Source organism: Hyaena hyaena, unplaced genomic scaffold, assembly GCF_003009895.1.
Source record: "Hyaena hyaena isolate Hyena2069 unplaced genomic scaffold, ASM300989v1 scaffold_308, whole genome shotgun sequence".
Classification (NCBI taxonomy): domain Eukaryota; kingdom Metazoa; phylum Chordata; class Mammalia; order Carnivora; family Hyaenidae; genus Hyaena; species Hyaena hyaena.
The window spans coordinates 1,692,387-1,709,525 of NW_024080942.1; the positions used below are offsets into that span (position 1 = coordinate 1,692,387).

Here is a 17,139-nt window from a genome sequence, read left to right on the forward strand (position 1 = left end):
CCCCCGCTCCCCCGCTGCCCACCGTCCTGGACTGGGTCCGTCCCCACGATCCGCGCAAGCGGGTTCCGCAAACGCCGGGAGTTGCGTAACGGCCGCTTTGCTGGAGCGGGCAGCGCCGCGCCCTCCCGCGCCCCGCGGACCGGCGACTGGTGCTGGGCCCGACTCCCTTCCCAGCCCGCGGTGGCCAGCGAACGAGGGCGCGGGAGGACGGGGCGTCCGGGCCGGAGCCAGGCGGGGCCGTGGCCGTGGCCGTGGCCGCAGAGAGGGGAGTTTGGCGACGCTCCCCGGCAGTGACAGCGGGAGGCGCGCGCGGGCCGCGAACATCGGCGACGCTCCCCGGCCGTGACAGCCGGCGGCGCGCGCGGGCGGCGGACTTTGGCGACCTTCCCCGGCGGTGACAGGCGGGGCGGGGCGGCGGCGCGGCGGCCTCGTTCCGGGGCGGGCGGGCGCCGAGCGCGGCGCGGGCGGGCCGGCCGACGGGCGAGCGAGAGGGCCGGCCGGGGATGCCGCTCGGGGCGCCGCGGTCCTCGTGTCAGTGAGCGCCGCGCGCCGCCGCAGCCATGACGGTGGAGTTCGAGGAGTGCATCAAGGACTCGCCGCGCTTCAGGTGCGCCCCAGGGCGGCGCGGCCCTTTGTGGTCGGCGGGGTCGCCGCGGGTGCGCGCGGGGGGTGGGAGTCGTTGCCGCCTTTGTGCGGGGCGCGGGAGCCGGGGTGTGTGTGGGGGGCGGGGGCTGGAGGACCCCGCCTCGGACAAAGCCCGCAGCCCGGGGCCCCAAGGCCTTGAACAAAAGATGCCCCTGGTGCTGGTCACCTCGCGCGGAGGGTGCGCGCCTGGGGGCGGGGGGCCGCCGGTACAGCCACCTTTCCGTGGGGGCGTCCACCCCGCCTTGTGCTGCACCCCCGAGCTGGCGGCCTGCGCGGGGCTGGGCCCTCCTGGCCCTGCGGTTCTTCTCTGGCCCGCGTTGCCTGGCTGCCAGGAGCGTCTGTCCCTGGAACGTGCTCGGTCCGCGTGCCCAAAGCAGTGCATGGGGGTCAGGCAGCGGGAGCCACGCTTCAGCCGGGGGCTGGCGGCTTGGCAGGGGTGACCCAGGAGCCTGGAGGTGTGGGTGCCAGGCTGAGCAGACTGGGTGGGACTTTCGGGTGGGGGTCTCGCCCTGTGCCCAGCCCTGGGCTTGTCCATTTAGTCCTTCCTGGGAGTGCAGGCAGGCTCACCCACGTGCACCACGAAGCACCTTCTGTGAGGCAGGTGCATATGCTTGTGTTGCTGTGCATATGTGTGAGCTCTTCTCTGGGCCCTCCCTTGAGGTGCCAAACCCGGGACGTGAACGCGTGGGTGAGCCGCACCCCTGGGCTGGCATGCTTGATGCGTGCGTGTAGACTAGGGATAGGTGCGTGTGTGTGCGCGTGCGTGAGTGTGCACGTGTCATTTTGTAACCTCTGTGTGGATATATGCACGGATATGTTCCCGTACTGTGTGTTTATCACACACATGTGAGTTCCGACACTAAACACATGTGTATTCTGACACCCGCTGCCAGTATCTGTACATCCGTGTATATTGTGTTCACAAGTATAAAATTTGTGCGTGTGTACACTGTGTCACTGCTTGCACGCACATTTGATTGCACATGTGTGCTCGGTCACGCGTGTGTGTGCCCGCTGGGTCTTGGGTGTGCCAGCAAGAGGACCTGTGTGTGGATGCGCTGGTGAGCATCAGCGCCGGTGCTCTTACCCCTGGGTCCCTTGCACAACCATCACACAGGGAGTCAGCAGCAAAGGCTTGGGAGGCTACGGATGAGGGGTCAGGGGTTGGCCTGGGAAGGGGCCCCAGGCTAGAGGGGCTGGGGGTGATCCTCTGCATTCTCCCATCTTCTGATGCTGACTGGTTGAGGGAGGGTGTGTGAACAACTCAGGCACCCACAATTGTGGGCCCCCGCCAGTGCCCACTGTCCTCCAGGACCCAGGCCATCGGGAGAGACTAGCCAGGGCCTTGGTCCTGGCTGAGGCCCCCTAGCCTCACCCTCACGACTTGCTCAGAAACCTCGTGGTTCTTCTCCCCCTGAGCGGAGGGGTCCAGGCCCACCTTGCCTGGTCAGATGGGGGGCACTGGCATCCCATTCACCTTCTGACCTCCCCTCCCGCTAGCCCGGTCTGCCACCACTGTGCTCACAGTGGCTGCAGTGGCTGCCCGGGCTTTGCCATGCTTCCTCTGGCAGGGAGGGGCTGCCCCTGGAAAGTGCCCAGCTGGGCCTGGGATGGGGGCTGCAGAGGTGCATCTGAACCTTGGATCACAGAGGCCACACTGTGTTGGTTTTGGAGTTGGGCTGTGATTTAACAGGCGTTTGAGGTTCTCTCGGGGGGGTCCCACTGGCTCCTCCTCCTCAGGACTTCCTGGTGGCAGGCCTGGCACAAGCCAGAGGGGGCTGGGTGGGAGGCTGTGGCCTCAGACCTGGGAAGAGGGACCCTGCCTACATGCTCTTGGCCTGGGGAGAGCCCCGCAGCCTTGGGATGCACGCGGGAGAGTCCAGACTCTTCCAGACAGGCCTGGAGGCGCAGCCCCCTTGTTCCTAGTGCCCCCTCCCCTGGGTGGGGCTTCAGGCGCTGAGTCATGGCTTTGGTGGGAGAGCCTGCCTCACCCTCCTTGTCATACAAGCTGCTGAAGAAATCCTGGAGGGAGGGCAGGAAAGGAGGCCTCAGTTCCTTGGGGGCCGGGGCTGGGAGAGCTGAGAGGCACAGGGCTCCCAGGACAGGGTGGTGGCTCTTTGCTCTCTGCTGAGCACCCGCTTTGCTCCCATGAGCACATTCATCAACATCCCGTGTAGCCCCCCCACCCTTGTGGGGGACCCCCTCCACCTTGCCCAAGGGCAACAGCTCTCTGTGCAGCCCCTCAGGACAGTTGGGGGCCGCCAGGGCTCCGGGAGCATCCGCTCCTGGTGGGTGGCCTGTCCCTTCTCTGGAACTCTCCCTTAGCCCCCCTGGAAGGGCTGGGGGCTGCTCAGAGAGGAGCCTGGGTCCTGCCAGGGAGTGCGGTCGGGAACTTTCCAAGTCCCTGGCTGGGGCTGCCTGGCACCCTCCCCACAGCTCCAAATTGTGGGCATGTGAGGGACTGGGAAGCCCTGGAACGCGGTGCCGCCCTGTGGCCATGAGGGCAGCAAGGGGCCACTAGACCTGGATGGCCTTCGCTCTGCCTGACCCCCATCTGAGACCTGTCCCCGGAGCTCTGCCTGTCGCCTCTGGCCCTGTTGTCAGCCCTCGTTCCCTCAGTCCTTCATCCCCAGGAGGCCAGATGGGCCCGGCTCACCAGCTGAGTCGGGTGGGGGGGTGGGGGCGCCAGGATCCTGGCCCTCTTTCCCTATTTCCTGTTCCCAGAACATGGGGGGGGTGTCACGTGCCAGATCCATCTGCCTCGCCTGCCTTCCGGGGATTCTCCCGTCTGTGGCTTCTTTGGTGATGTCACATGTTAACTCTTCCTTCCCTGAGGCAGCCCTATTGTAAGGCTGTCCTGGTGGGAGTGGTCTCCTCTGAGGCCTGACCCACCACTGTCTGAGCTGACTGTGGTGTCTGGTATTCTGAGGTTGGAGGAGTCAGGGGGCACCTGTCCAGCAGTTAGCCTGGGGTCTCATAATGCTGTCCGAGCAGAGAGAGCAGCTGGCCCATGCTTATGGGCCCTGAGACTGGTCGGCCCCGGGTCCACCGGCCCTAGGTGGAGTCTGGGGTTAATGAAGCCCTGGAGACGTGCAGTGGCCGGGCCTAGGAGGGTGGCCAGCAAGTTGCAGCCCCTTTATCCTCAGAGGCTGGTCTGACCTTCTCTCCCTCGGGCAACAGCAGCCGGCTGCCATGTTAGCTGACTGGGCCCCGCTCTGCCTGGGGTGGTGGTGGGTGCTGGATAGCTCCGGAGTCAGCTGGACCTGGGTCCCGGTCCTGCACCTTTCCCAGCCTCCATTTCCTCCATGTCTGAGGAGCGTAGGACAGCAGGTGGGCCGAGCTGAGTGGCCCCTGCGCACTGCAGACCCTCGTAGAGAGGTGCATGGGGAGGTGAAGCCCACGCGTGACCCCCCGGCGCTGCCGCTTGCGGCAGGTGGGTCTGCAGCCGCCTGTGTTCCTGTTGCAGGGCCACTATTGACGAGGTGGAAACGGATGTGGTGGAGATCGAGGCAAAACTAGATAAGGTGAAGGCCGGGGCTGGGGGTGATTGGAGGGTCCTGGGCTGTTCGCTCTGCCCCCACGCCTGGCCCTGACACAGGCTCGTGGATGAGTGTGTGTGAATGTGTATGTGCGAGCAGGGTTTGCCATCTCCCTCTGGATTTGTCCCTTGTTCTCCCCGGCTCTACCCTACCTACCTGCCTGTCCCAGGGTGCACATGCCGCACACACGTGTCTCCCGTCAAGTGGGGGTGGGCCTTGGTGAGTCCCCTCTGCCATCTTTCAGCCGAGGGAGTGGGGATTGCTACTAGGGATGGGGGTGGGGAAGGTGCTACTGAGTGACTGGGTTGGGGGCCCAAAGGCAGGGACAGGGGAGGAGAAGAGGGAGGAAGGAGGGGCAGCATCCCCGAGCACCCTCACTAGCGGCTCTTGCCAGCCCTTGGCTAGGACCACGCACCCACCCGGGCCCTGGGTTCCCCCCTCTGGGCTTCGCTGTTCTGGTCCAGCTTTCTGCTCTGGAGCCAAGACCCCCCTGGCACCTCGCTGCCCTCCTGGCTCCAGGCGGGTCACAGGGAGGGCTGGCTTCCCAGGGATGGCTGTGTCTTGGGCACTGATGGGCCCTGGGCGGCTCCCGCCTCTGTGGCCTGGTCTCTTGGAGGAGGCGAGGGCCGCCACTTGCAGGCTACGAGAATGTGGCTCCTTCCGTCATCCGCAGCTGGTGAAGCTGTGCAGTGGCATGATCGAGGCTGGCAAGGCCTACGTCACGACCAACAGGCTCTTCGTGAGTGGTGTTCGAGACCTGTCCCAGCAGTGCCAGGGTGACACCGTCATCTCGGTGAGGGGGCAGCTGATCTCTGACCTCTAGACAGGGGTGGGACAGGCAGGTGGCCCCTTGGCGGTCCCCAGGCCTTGGGAGCAGGTGGGCATCTGTGCTGGGCCACAGGCGCGGGCGGCTTGCATACCTGTGGGCAAGGAGGTGCCAGCCACCCCGGGAGCACAGCCGTCTCATCTGAGCAAGGGGTCTCCCCTCCCTGCCTCCCCCAGGAATGTCTGCAGAGGTTCGGAGATAGTCTGCAAGAGATGGTCAACTACCACATGGTAAGCCATGGCCACAGGGGGTGACGTACGGGAGCCTGTCCAAGGGCACATCCCTCTGGCTTTCCATCCCAGGCGGCTCCCCCCGCACCCAGCTCCCCACAGGCCCCGCCCAGCCTGGAACAGCTCTCAGCTGGCTCAGAGGGAGCTGAGCTGGCGGGCTGCTGGGAAGCCACGTTCCTATTCCTCCAGTCTGTGGGGGTGGGGGGACATGGCTGAGTGTCCCAGGTGAGGGCCAGGCAGTGGGGGGGTATCTGGATCCTGGGGGTGGGAGGAGGTAGCAATATAGCCCAGGACTGAGGGCAGTGGGGTCTCCGGGTAGCTGATTAGGCTCCCCCAGTTGAGTAGGGGTCACTGGCTAGGCAGCTGACCCCACGACCCCTGGTTGACTGCCAGCCTCATTGCTACCCAGGCTGGGTCTGGGTGACCTCAAGCCCCCAGGGCCCCCAGCACAGGACACACAGAATAGGGCCCAGGGCACATGTGGGTGGTCGGACTCTGGCTTGGGAACCAGATCCCCAGACTAAACAAGGAGCCCCACCCCCGCAGGGGAAGTTTAGAAATAAACCAGCTCAGGATAGCTCATTCTGCACTGTCTGTTTGTCTGTCTGTTCCCGGTTAGGGCCCGGCCCTCCTCCCACGTTGGGAGGGATCTGATTCTGGGTCTGGTCAGTGCTGTAGGGACCCCTGACCTGTTGCCTAGGTCAAATCCCTTGGAAGCTCTGGCCCCTGACCCTATTCCTTCTACTGTAGGCCTGGCCATCCTTGAGTTGGCCTCCCAGGGCCGGTAGGCAGCGGGTATCACTCAGTGGCCTGTGTGCGCCTGCCCTGAGTTGGCAGGGGGTGGTGCTGTGGGGGGTGCTGTCTGGGACAGCTCTAGCCTCTAGTCGGGCTGACAGTCTGTTGGGGGAGATGGGCATGTGGGCACAGCTATAGTCTCTGGCCAGCAACCCAGGCCTGGGGCCACACCCCGTACCCTGGACCCTAAGAGACTGGCTCCTGGGGGCAACCAGCTGGGGCTGAAGAAGGGCTGGGTGGGGCTTTCCCTGGTCCTTACCTGCAGTGACGGGGGCTCGGCCGCTGGAGCCCTAACCCACTGCCCCTCACCTTGGACCACAGATCCTGTTTGACCAGGCCCAGAGGTCTGTGCGCCAGCAACTCCACAACTTCGTCAAAGAGTGAGTGGCCGGTGGTGGCCCTGTGATGGCGCAGCGAGCAGACACAGCTACGCCTGACTGGGGGGTCCCGGGGCTGCCGTTAAGACTGTGGGTGGGGGGCTCAGCAGGAGTGAAGGCTCCGAGTAGGACAGGCCTGGGGTCAAGGAGACAGTGCCTGGAGGGCAGGGAGCACACAGCGTAGCCAGGAGGACCTCAGTCAAGGATGAGCATGGGCTGTAGAAGGAATTAGGGTGGTGGGAGGGATGGGGGCAGCGTTGAGGCCTGAGCTCTGTGCCTTCGTGTGTACTTGGGGTGCCTGTGGCACCCCTGGGTGAAGATGTAGAGTTGAATCTGAGTTTGAGTCTGGGGTTCAGGGTGAGACAGGGGGTCGCCCTAGGCTGGAATGGTCCTGGGGGTGAGGTGGTGAGGGGAGGGGGAGGCCCTGGATCCTGGAGGGGCCCTGCTGGGAGAGGAGGAGGAGGAGGGGGTGGAAGAGGAGGAGGAAGAGCACCGCAGCTGGGGGTGGGCGTGCAGAGACAGGTGGGTGGGGAAGGGAGGCCCTGGCCAGGGGCACAGAGTAGGCACAGGTAGAGGGAGGGCATTTCATGGATGTGGGAGACCTTATATGCACCCCTTCTAAGACCCCGGCCTGACACCTGGTGGCCCCCAGGGACGTGCGGAAATTCAAGGAGACCAAGAAACAGTTTGACAAAGTTCGGGAGGACATGGAGCTGTCCCTCGTGAGGAATGCCCAGGCTCCACGGCACCGGCCCCACGAGGTGGAGGAAGCCACAGGTGCCTTGACCCTCACCCGGAAGTGCTTCCGTCACCTGGCACTAGACTATGTGCTCCAGGTCAGCTGCTGGGCACAGAGCGGTTGGGGCCTGGAGTGGGGTGGGAAGCTGCTCCTGTGTTCCTACAGACACACAGACAGATCTGGCTTTCGGAAAACCCGAGCTGCCAGATCTTGGGAAGGGACAGGGTGGCGGGGTGCCCAGGCAAGGGTGTTCAGGGGACAAACCTGAAGCTTCAGGCCACAGGGGTGGGGCTGAGGCCTTGAAGATCTTGCTAAGGGGGTCTTGGTGGGCCTGGGAGCAGGTCTGAGAATTTTTGGCTTTGCCCATGGGAGGAGCCCACAGTCCTGACGTGGGGAAGGCCTCCATGACCGTGGGAGGGTGAAGCTGGCACAAGTGCAGGGAACTGAAGATGGGCTGGGGGTCTCAGGGAACCACAAGCAAGCCTGAGAGGACTCTGTGGTAAGGGAGCATCCATGGGCTGACACCCTTTACCCCTTCCCTGGCAGATCAACGTACTCCAGGCCAAGAAGAAGTTTGAGATCTTGGATTCTGTGAGTGACTGTTTGGTGTGGGTGGGGAGGGAGGCATTGGCCCTGAGTACAGGCCTGTGAGGTGCGCCCGATGTGAGTGCACCTGCTGGGCCCCTGGAGGCCTGGTCTCAGCTGTGCGCCCGCCCGCAGATGCTGTCCTTCATGCACGCCCAGCACAGCTTCTTCCAGCAGGGCTATAGCCTGCTGCACCAGCTGGACCCCTACATGAAGAAGCTGGCAGCCGAGGTGAGCCTGCGGGGTGGGCTGGGGCCCAAGACCCAGGTCTCAGGAAGAGTGGTCACTTCCCTCCCTGATGCCCCTCCCCCACAGCTAGACCAGCTGGTGATCGACTCGGCAGTGGAAAAGCGTGAGATGGAGCGAAAGCACGCTGCCATCCAGCAGCGGGTGAGGCCCTGTACCCCCTGGCCTCCCGCATGGAAGGGGGGCCCCAAGAAGCCAGTACCCCTTACCCCCTCTCCAGGCCTGCCCACACTGCTTCGCTTACAAATCTGCGCTCAGAAGGAGAGGTCTCCATTCTTAGGAGCCTCATCACGGCAGAGTGGGAGGGGCATCGGTTACTTAGGGGTCACTTACAGGCCAGCCCTGGTGGGCAGGGAAGCCAGCCCACTCGGGTCACAGATGCTGGGGCTGGAGCTAGAGCTGGGACCCTGGGTTTCCTTCCTTCGAGGCCAGTGGCCGTCACTGAGGCCTCAATAGCTGGCTCCTGCCCAGACAGCCCGAGGGTGGAGGTGGGCTGCAGGTAGCACGACTGGGAGCCCACTCACTGCTCTCTCTCCCTCCTCACACCCCCTCCTGCTCCCGGCCCCTCAGACGCTGCTGCAGGTGAGTGGGCGGGTGCCCTGGGGGAGGGAGGGGTGGGGGGGAGAGGGGGGAGCAGTTGAGCAGGCTGGGCGGGGCCTCTGCCCTCCCCCCGCCCCGCAGAGCTTCAGCACCAAGGACACCTCACTTTGCTGCGAGCGAGAGCGCGCTGTGGCGGCTGGCACCAGCGGGACTTGGGCTGAGCTGGACCGCATCCCCCGCGGGAACGGCAGCAGCTGTCCGTTTCTGCCCCCGCTCAGCCAGGGGAGCAGGTGGCCGGGCCTCCTCTCCTGCCGCCGGACACACAGGACAACGCCCAGTGTCTCCGCAGTCTCTGTGAATGGAGCTCTGTCAGGCTGGCTGGAGCGGGCCCAGCTGGCGGTGTGAATGGGGGACTCAGGATGGAGGCAGGCAGCTTCCTTCCTGATCCCAGAGCCTGTTGGCCCTACGAGGCTGGGGGCGTGGGCTGGGGCCCTCAGCTGTAATGTGAGGCGTCTGCCCTCAGTGGGGTTTCAGGGCGAAGGTCCCTGCTGGGGTCAGAGCAATGCCCCACCTCAGCGCTGGCTCTGGGGGGGCCTGGCAGGGTGGCAGCGTCCTCGACAGCCAGGGCCGGGCATTCACTGGGGGCTGGGCTCCAACCACCCCCAGGACTTCTCCTACGATGAGCCCAAAGTGGAGTTTGATGTGGATGCGCCCAGCGGTGTGGTGATGGAGGGCTACCTCTTCAAGAGGGCCAGTAATGCCTTCAAGACGTGGAACCGGTGAGGGGGGGCCTGCTCAGGGGTCTGTGGGTCAGACATGGGGTTGGCCCTGCCTGACCCCCTCCTGGCCCGTCCACCCGCCCAGGCGCTGGTTCTCCATCCAGAACAGCCAGCTGGTCTACCAGAAGAAGCTCAAGGTGCGCTTCGGGGCTGCTGGGGCTGGGTCAGTGACAGCCGGGAGCACCACCCCACCCCCCCCGGGCCCTGGGGTGGGCTGGGCAGTGGGGGTCGCACAGGGTTGAGGACACTGAGCCTGAATGGTCAGAGGGCAGAAACCACCTGGATCTCAGATGGTCTGTGTCTCTAAAGTGGAGCAATAAATGGGTAGTCAGTGCAGGGCCAGGGCTGGGTGCTGAGCGCCCGGGCCACGGTGGTGCCGCCCACAGGACGTGCTCACTGTGGTGGTGGATGACCTCCGTCTGTGCTCCGTGAAGCCGTGTGAGGACATCGAAAGGAGGTTCTGTTTTGAGGTCGTGTCACCCACCAAGTGAGGAGGCCCAACCCGGGGCAGGGCGGGGTGGGGGAGGGGGTTCCCTGCCTGCCGGGCCTGACGGTCCCCTCCCCCCAGGAGCTGCATGCTGCAGGCTGACTCAGAGAAGCTGCGGCAGGCCTGGGTTCAGGCTGTGCAGGCCAGCATTGCCTCTGCCTACCGGGAGAGCCCGGACAGCTGCTACAGTGAGGTGCGGCCCCCTCGGGACCGTCCACGTGCGTGCACACGCGCCTGTGTGCTGCGGGGAGACAGCCCCTGCAGGCTGCGTGCAAGCGTGCGTGTACAGTGTGAGCACATGCTGGTGCTCGTGCACGTGTCGGTGTGCGCGGTGTGTGTATGTGCGTGTGAGTATGCACGCGCACGTAGGCACACAGGCTTACGCTTCAGGTGTCCTAGACTGTGTTGGCACCTCTGGGTGGGGAGGGAGAGGGGGCCCACGGGGATGATAGAGGCTGGAGCTCTTGAGGGCTGAGTGGCCCCTCCCTCGCACCATCCCCAGAGGCTGGACCGCACGGCGTCTCCATCCACAAGCAGCATTGACTCTGCTACGGACTCGCGGGAGCGCAGTGTCAAGGGTGAGAGTGTGCTGCAGCGTGTACAGAATGTGGCTGGCAACAGCCAGTGTGGTGACTGTGGCCAGCCAGATCCCCGCTGGGCCAGCATCAACCTGGGGGTGCTGCTCTGCATTGAGTGCTCAGGCATCCACAGGTGCGTCCACTGGGTGGCCTGGGGCTGAGGTGCTGGGGTAGAGCCATGCCCTGACTCACCCCTGCCTCCTCACCGTCCAGGAGCCTGGGTGTCCACTGCTCCAAGGTGCGGTCCCTGACTCTGGACTCCTGGGAGCCAGAGCTGCTGAAGGTGTGTAGGGAGCCGTCTCAGGCCGCTGGCAGGGGGTGGCGGCTGCGGCAGGAGCCAGGTCTGCAGGCTTGTGGGGGGGGGGGGATGAGCTGGGGCTGATGCCTGCATACCCCTTCTTCCACTAGCTGATGTGTGAGCTTGGAAACAGCACCGTGAACCAGATCTATGAGGCTCAGTGTGAGGGGCCAGGTGGCAGGAAGCCCACAGCCAGCAGCCCGAGGTAAGGGGGGGGCAGCCTGGACGGGGCCTTGACAGCCCCCACCCGTGAGGTGCAGCCTCATGCCCGTCTCTGGTGCAGGCAGGACAAGGAGGCCTGGATCAAGGACAAGTATGTGGAAAAGAAGTTCCTGCGGAAGCCGCCGTTGGCACCAGCCCGGGAGGCCCCCCGGCCCTGGCGGGCGCCAAAGTGCCAGCGCCACCACAGCTCTCCCCGGGTCCCTGCTGCCCACCGCAAGGTCCGGCTGGAGCCCATCCTCCCGTCTGTGGCTGCTCTGTCCTCAGGTGCCAGCGGGCTGCTCCCTTAGCTCACGTGCCCATGCAGGGTGGGGACAGGCTCCAGCGGGGGGGGGGGGGGGCAGGGACTCCCAGTATGACTCAGGCACCCTACCTTGCCTTGGGCCTCAGCTCCCCCCTCCCCCCCCCCCACGCAGGTGCTGTGGAGCGCAAGTTCCGGAGGGACTCTCTTTTCTGCCCAGATGAGCTGGACTCCCTCTTCTCCTATTTCGATGCTGGGGCTGCTGCAGCCGGTCCACGGAGTAAGTGCTGGGAGGGCCCTGGCCCCCTGTCGTCGACTCCCCTTGGCTCAGTGAGGCCCACAGAGCAGGGACAGGTGTGCTCGTCTGTGAGGTGGGTGAATGTGGAGCCATAGCCACGTGCTTGGAGACTGGAGGGACAGGCATTTCTTGCAGGAAGGACTGGGCTAGGGCTGGGCAGAATTTGGGGGTCGAGCAAGGATAAGGCTGAGATAGCATCTCAAGGGTCTGGGGTTACTTGGCCACTGACTTGGAGACCAAGGCCCTGATCCTCAAGAGTGATGTGTACGTATGTGTGTGTGGTCTATACACTGGAGTATAAGTGGGTGTGTGGCTGGATGTGCGCACAGGCATATAGGTATGTGTGCGGTGTGTGCTCACGTGTACTGAGGGTCCCGTGTGTGTGTGTACACACTCAGGCTGGGGCCCTTGGCAGCCGTGTGCTGGAGCCAGCCTGTGAGAGACAACGGTGCATCCTTTCCAGCCCCTCTTGGAGTTGGGGGGCCACACGCTACCAGCAGGGTTTCCCACCAGGGGCTTCCTGTTAACGATTTGCCAGCACCCAGTGGTCTGAGGCGCACGTAAAGCCTTTCTGGGCAGTGTAGGCAGAAGGCATGAACCCAGGCCAAGAACAGACAGGGCTGCTGGGGGTGGCAAGGGGGTGCCCTCAGGCAGCAGAGGGCGCTGCCTCACCATTCCTAAGCTGGGGCTGCCCTTGGGGAAGCCAGCTGAGATTTCACTCAGTGTAGCAGGGGGATGGGGGGTGGGGCGGGTGGGGGTGCCCCAGGGCTTGGTGGAGACCCGTTGCTGCCCAGTGACCTCCCAGCATGCAGTCGCCACAGACAGGCTGAGCACCCACTGTGCATGGTCATGCTTTGCCCATCCATCCTGCCAGGGCTGACCTGCGGCGGGGGCGGGGGTGTGTGTGGCTGTGCTCTCTGATGTGTTCCTTTGGCTCCTTTGAGCCGTCCCTTGGTTTTCTCCCCTTTCCCCCATCCTAAGCGGGCTCCCCCCCCCCAACAGTGGGGGCACATCCTGTCCCTGGAGGGTGGGTGGGGGCTCCAGAGCTCTAAGGAGCCCTTCTGTCCCCGGCCCCCACAGGTCTGAGCAGTGACAGTGGCTTAGGGGGCAGCTCTGATGGCAGCTCTGACGTTCTGGCCTTCGGTGCAGGCTCTGTGGTGGACAGCGTCACTGAGGAGGGTGGGTGCCCCTCCCCTCCCCAGCCCTCCCCAACCCCACCCCAGGCCTGGTCTCAGCCCCTGACCACAGCCCCCGTCCCCATAGAGGGTGCAGAGTCTGAAGAGTCCAGCGGTGAGGCTGACGGAGAGGCAGAGGCCTGGGGTGTGGCAGACGTGCGCGAGCTGCACCCTGGTCTGCTGGCCCACCGGGCGGCTCGGGCCCGAGACCTGCGAGCGCTGGCCATGGCGCTGGCGCACGGGGCAGAGGTCAACTGGGCCGACGCAGAGGACGAGGGCAAGACGCCACTGGTGCAGGCTGTGCTGGGGGTGAGCGGGCGCGGGGGCCGGGCGGGGGGTGCATCTTCAGAGCCCGCACAAGGGGTCAGCGAGGGGCCGCGTCCTCAGCTTAACCTGAACTGCACGCCCCAGGGCTCCCTGATTGTCTGTGAATTCCTTCTGCAAAACGGAGCAGACGTGAACCAAAGAGACAGCCGGGGCCGGGCGCCCCTGCACCACGCCACCCTCCTGGGACGCACAGGGTGAGTCTCCACGCCTCCCTGCCTGGCCAGGGTGGGAGGGGGCTGGGGTCGCCTCCTCCTGCCCCTGGCCGGCCCGACTCGAGTCATCCCTCCACCCTTCAGTCAGGTCTGCCTGTTCTTGAAGCGGGGGGCTGACCAGCACGCCTTGGACCACGAGCAGCAGGACCCGCTGAGCATCGCCATCCAAGAGGCAAACGCAGACATCGTCACGCTGTGAGCGCAGGCGGGGGCGGGGCGGGGGCTGGGGGGGAGGGTGGCCGGCGAGGGGCGCTGGGGGGAGGGGCGCGCCTCACACCGTGCCACCCCCAGGCTCCGTCTGGCACGCATGGCCGAGGAGATGCGTGAGGCCGAGGCGCCCCCCGGCCAGCCGGGCCCCCTGGCGGGCAGCAGCCCCACGGAGCTCCAGTACCGCAGGTGCATCCAGGAGTTCATCAGCCTCCACCTGGAGGAGAGCTAGGGCCCCGCCCCGCCTGGGACTCCCCCCACTTCCTGGAGCCCCGGCTGCCTGCTCGGCCTCCTCAGAGCTGCCCCGGCCGCTCCGGGGGCTGAGAGAGGGACCCCAGCACTGAGTCTTATGAAGCCCCACATTTCCCCTTGGGAGGCGCTGCATCATCTGATGCCCCTCGCCACACCTGGGGACGCTATGTCTTCAGGTGACCCCTTCCATGGGAGCCTGGGTTGCTCATGTCACAAACCACTCTCGAGGCTCCATGCCACGTGTGCCCCACAGACGCCCCCCACCTCCGGGGCCGTGTCACCTCGTGCCCCGACCTTTACTGCCGTGGAACACTGACCTGCTAGTTGGGTCCCTCCGACACACCCTCAGAGCCCCTCTGCTGGGCCCTGGAGCTGGTGGCTGGCCGCCAGCACCTTTCAGGGGCAGGAAGGGCAGCCCATCCAGGGAATCAACCCGTGTACCTCACTTAGTGACCGGCATCCAGGCTGGGCTTCTCGGGTGCTGGGGGTGGGCTGTGGCCTGGGGCCTCAGCCCTGGCGGGACGCAGGCATCCCAAGGCCACGCGGCTGGCCACGCAGGCCCCAGTGCTGGGCAGCCCGAGACCCGTCCCTGCCTCTCCAGGTGCACTTGGCCCAGAGTCGGTGCATAAAGGACTTTGGCACTTTCCACTCCTGCATCCGACATTCTTTGTCACAGACTGAGCGGATTTTCTACAACGATCTCTTTCTCACTTTGTCTTGTGTCTTTTCTCTGTGGACTCTTGACGGCCACCTGGACAGGCCCGGCTCTGCCTGCCACTGGGGGGTGGGGCTCCCGCAGCGCTGTTCTGCCCCTCACCTGCCTGGCTCCTCTAGCTGGGCCCTTGATGGGCCCGGGGGTCTCTCGGCTCACTCCCCAGGGCCCACCAAGGCGTTCACTCTGCATTCTCCTTTCCTGGAGCCCTGGGGCAGTGGCTGGGCCTCTCCCCAACTTACATCCTCGGTCAGGCCAAGGCCAGTTGGCTAGTCACTATGCAAAAGCTGTCCAGGGAGGCTCCATGGGTGGCAAGGTGGGTGCTGACTGAGCTCCCCCCTCTGCCTGTTGGCCGTGACCCCTAAAGAGCAGAATTAACTCCCTCCTTTCTCCCTGCTTGAGCTCTGCCCCCCTCCCTCCCTCCCACCCTACTACCTGCATCAGGGCCTCGGGCTGGCAGGACCCGCCCCCTGCTCCAGATCACAGTTAATAAACTGCTGCTTGCACCCCTGCCTGTCATTGGCTCACCTGCCTCACTCCACTCTGTCTCAGCTGGGGAGGGGATGTCTTCGGGTCACCTGCCTTCGCTAAGGGGTGGTCCTGATTGGGGTAGCGCCAGTGTCCCAAGAGGAGACAGTAAGCCAGAACCAGCCTCTGCCTGTTGGGGACCGGCTGGGAGACCCAGGGCTTCTTTGATGGAAATTGACTTCTGAACCCCCCAGCCCCCACTCCCTGGGCCCTCCGCCTTTCTCTGGCCTGGACTGTGGCCACTGGAGGAAGTGGGGATGTATGCTAAGTGGTGGGGGTGATCTGGGTCTGGTCTTGTCTCCTGGCCAAGCCCTGGCCCTGCAAGCTAGCCATGGACACAGTGCCCTCCTGCCCCCCAGCACCCACAGCATGTCTGTGGCTCCCAGGGGCGTGGCGGTGCAGCCTGGGGTGTTCAGCTTACTCAGGAAGGGGAACTGAGGAGGTGCATACACTCTGGCCACCAGCTGGAATCACAAATTTTATTACAAAGCAGCCCAAGGTCACCAAGGTTACCTCGACCTGGCCCTACCCTTCCTTCCACCTGTCCTGAGTTGAGGAAGGTTCTGTCTGGTGTCTGCACGTACCTACACATAGGCACAGACAGATATGATGGCACACTCAGAAGCACACATACGTTTGTTCCCATGACACTGACAGCAAACACAGGCACACTCCCATGTGGAGGTACCCCCACCCCCTTGCACGCACACACTTGCAGGAATGCACAGACTAGACGTGGGAATCCAGGGCGGTGGGGACACTCCCTCCCCCCTGCCCTGGGCCTCCTTGAGTGAGGCCACCCCTGGACAGGGCACTGGGTTGACGAGAGGGCCCAATGGGTTGGGCGCTCTGGTGTGAGCCTGCAAGCTCCGTGTTCTGCTTCCTGGGCCCTGGGTTTGGCTTGGCTGGCTGGAGGTGGCTCCGTGGGGCTGGTCTGGGCCAGCAGGAGAGCCCACTGCTGCCATATCCCTTAGGGTCAGAACAAGGTCAGGCTGGTTCAGGTGTCAGGAGGCTGGGGCTCTCACTTGGCCTGACTCTTCAGCCAGAGCTCCCGGAAGCGTTGTGGGAGATGAGGCCAGCAGGGGCCCCCAGATGATTAATGTCATTCCCACAGTCAGTGGGCAACTGGTTGGCCTCCGGCTTGGCGCTTGGCATGAGACGCCACTGTGGCTGCCCCTGGCTGGCACCCCTGAGTTCTGCGGAGCCGGCGGCAGCCCAGCAGCAGTGTGAGGGCTATGGCATCAAGCAGCAGCTCCAGCAGCTCCAGGACAGAGAGAACAGAGGAGCCGAACCACAGGCTCCAGAGGCTGCCCATGGCTGACAGCAGCTGCGGCACCTGCGGGCGTCAGTGCGCTGTGAGCAGGCGCGCAGGGCCGTGCCGTGGCCGGGCCCCCGGGGTCTGGCCAGCTCTGCTCCTGCCCCCCCCCACGGCTCTTAGTTCCTGGCTGGCTCACCGAGTAAACAGGTGTCTCATCCAGGGTACGGTAGTTGAGCTCCTGGTAGAAGATGTTCACCTTGGCCATGTTGCTCCTGGGGCAAGGCAGAGGTGTGAGGGGCAGGGCTCCTCCTCGGGGCCCAGAAGGGCAAGGTTGGCAGGGGGTGGGGGGCGAGCACGTGACCTCTGGAGGAGGAGGAGTGCACCCACCTGAGGCTCTGGCTTGGGTTCCTGTGGCCCCGCTTGCCCAGCACAGCCAGGATCCAGTCCTGCACACAGAAGCCTCCTTGTGGCCCCCGCTCCTCCCAGCCCTCAGGGTGCTGTGGGGCGGGTGTCAGAGCGGGGGCTGCAGGGGCACAGGCTGGCCCAGGGCGGGCTCTCTGGGACTTGTGAGGCCCGCCAGCTTGTCAGCCCTTCACCCCACCCTCACCCCTGAAGGGGACTCACAGCTGACGTGGAGGAAGGCCACCTCGAGGTCCCGGCAGAGAGCTTGTACGAAGACTCCCTGGAGAGATGGATCCCCATAGCACGCCTGCTATGTGGTGCTATGGCAGCGACCCCCAGCCCCGAGCCTTCACACTTGCCACTCACCTGCAGGGCCTGGGGCAGCGTGAGGCACAGGGAAGCCGGTGGGTCCCCAGGTCCCTGTAGAGGCGGTAGAAGCAGTGGCCTGCAGATGGGGGGGGGCGGGGGGGATCACAGATCAACCCATCAGGATCAACCCCGACCCGCGTGGGGTGGAGGATAGGATACCCCCAGGGGCGGGGCGAGCAGGGTGGTGCGGGGCGGGGCGAAGCGGAGGGGGCGGGGCGAGCAGGGTGGTGCGGCGCGGGGCGGGGCGAAGCGGAGGGGGCGGGGCGAAGCGGAGG

At 65.1% G+C, this 17,139-nt stretch overlaps 2 protein-coding genes across 4 annotated transcripts in view; one reads left to right on the forward strand and one right to left on the reverse strand.

The window, feature by feature from the left end:
• Positions 1–467: 467 nt before the first annotated feature.
• ACAP3 (ArfGAP with coiled-coil, ankyrin repeat and PH domains 3) lies at positions 468–14,308 on the forward strand. 3 transcript variants are annotated; one of them, XM_039248324.1, is made up of 24 exons: positions 468–607; positions 4,112–4,169; positions 4,858–4,977; positions 5,187–5,240; positions 6,357–6,415; positions 7,065–7,248; positions 7,698–7,742; positions 7,872–7,967; positions 8,052–8,126; positions 8,553–8,564; positions 9,189–9,301; positions 9,387–9,438; positions 9,688–9,788; positions 9,870–9,981; positions 10,291–10,499; positions 10,580–10,649; positions 10,775–10,869; positions 10,948–11,150; positions 11,300–11,404; positions 12,503–12,601; positions 12,686–12,906; positions 13,009–13,118; positions 13,221–13,331; positions 13,428–14,308. In XM_039248324.1, exons 1-24 carry the CDS (start codon positions 561–563, stop codon positions 13,573–13,575), a joined length of 2,499 nt encoding a protein of 832 aa, XP_039104255.1. In that variant the 5' UTR covers positions 468–560; the 3' UTR covers positions 13,576–14,308. The 3 variants fall into 3 exon arrangements, with proteins under 3 accessions (XP_039104255.1, XP_039104258.1, XP_039104259.1); XM_039248327.1 differs by lacking the exon at positions 8,553–8,564 and having other exon boundaries at positions 10,948–11,149; positions 11,296–11,404; XM_039248328.1 differs by lacking the exons at positions 468–607; positions 4,112–4,169; positions 4,858–4,977; ... (5 more) ...; positions 8,052–8,126; positions 8,553–8,564 and having other exon boundaries at positions 8,834–9,301; positions 10,948–11,149; positions 11,296–11,404.
• A 997-nt stretch (positions 14,309–15,305) lies between these two features.
• SCNN1D (sodium channel epithelial 1 subunit delta) overlaps positions 15,306–17,139 on the reverse strand; it is an 8,484-nt gene continuing 6,650 nt past the window's right edge. Inside the window, exons 11-15 of the mRNA XM_039248313.1 lie at positions 16,862–16,940; positions 16,718–16,775; positions 16,481–16,539; positions 16,290–16,365; positions 15,306–16,171 (exon numbers count right to left, since the gene is read on the reverse strand). Of these exons, the coding sequence (XP_039104244.1) occupies positions 15,950–16,171; positions 16,290–16,365; positions 16,481–16,539; positions 16,718–16,775; positions 16,862–16,940 (494 nt within the window). The 3' untranslated portion in view covers positions 15,306–15,949. The remainder of the gene's footprint in view (positions 16,172–16,289; positions 16,366–16,480; positions 16,540–16,717; positions 16,776–16,861; positions 16,941–17,139) is intronic.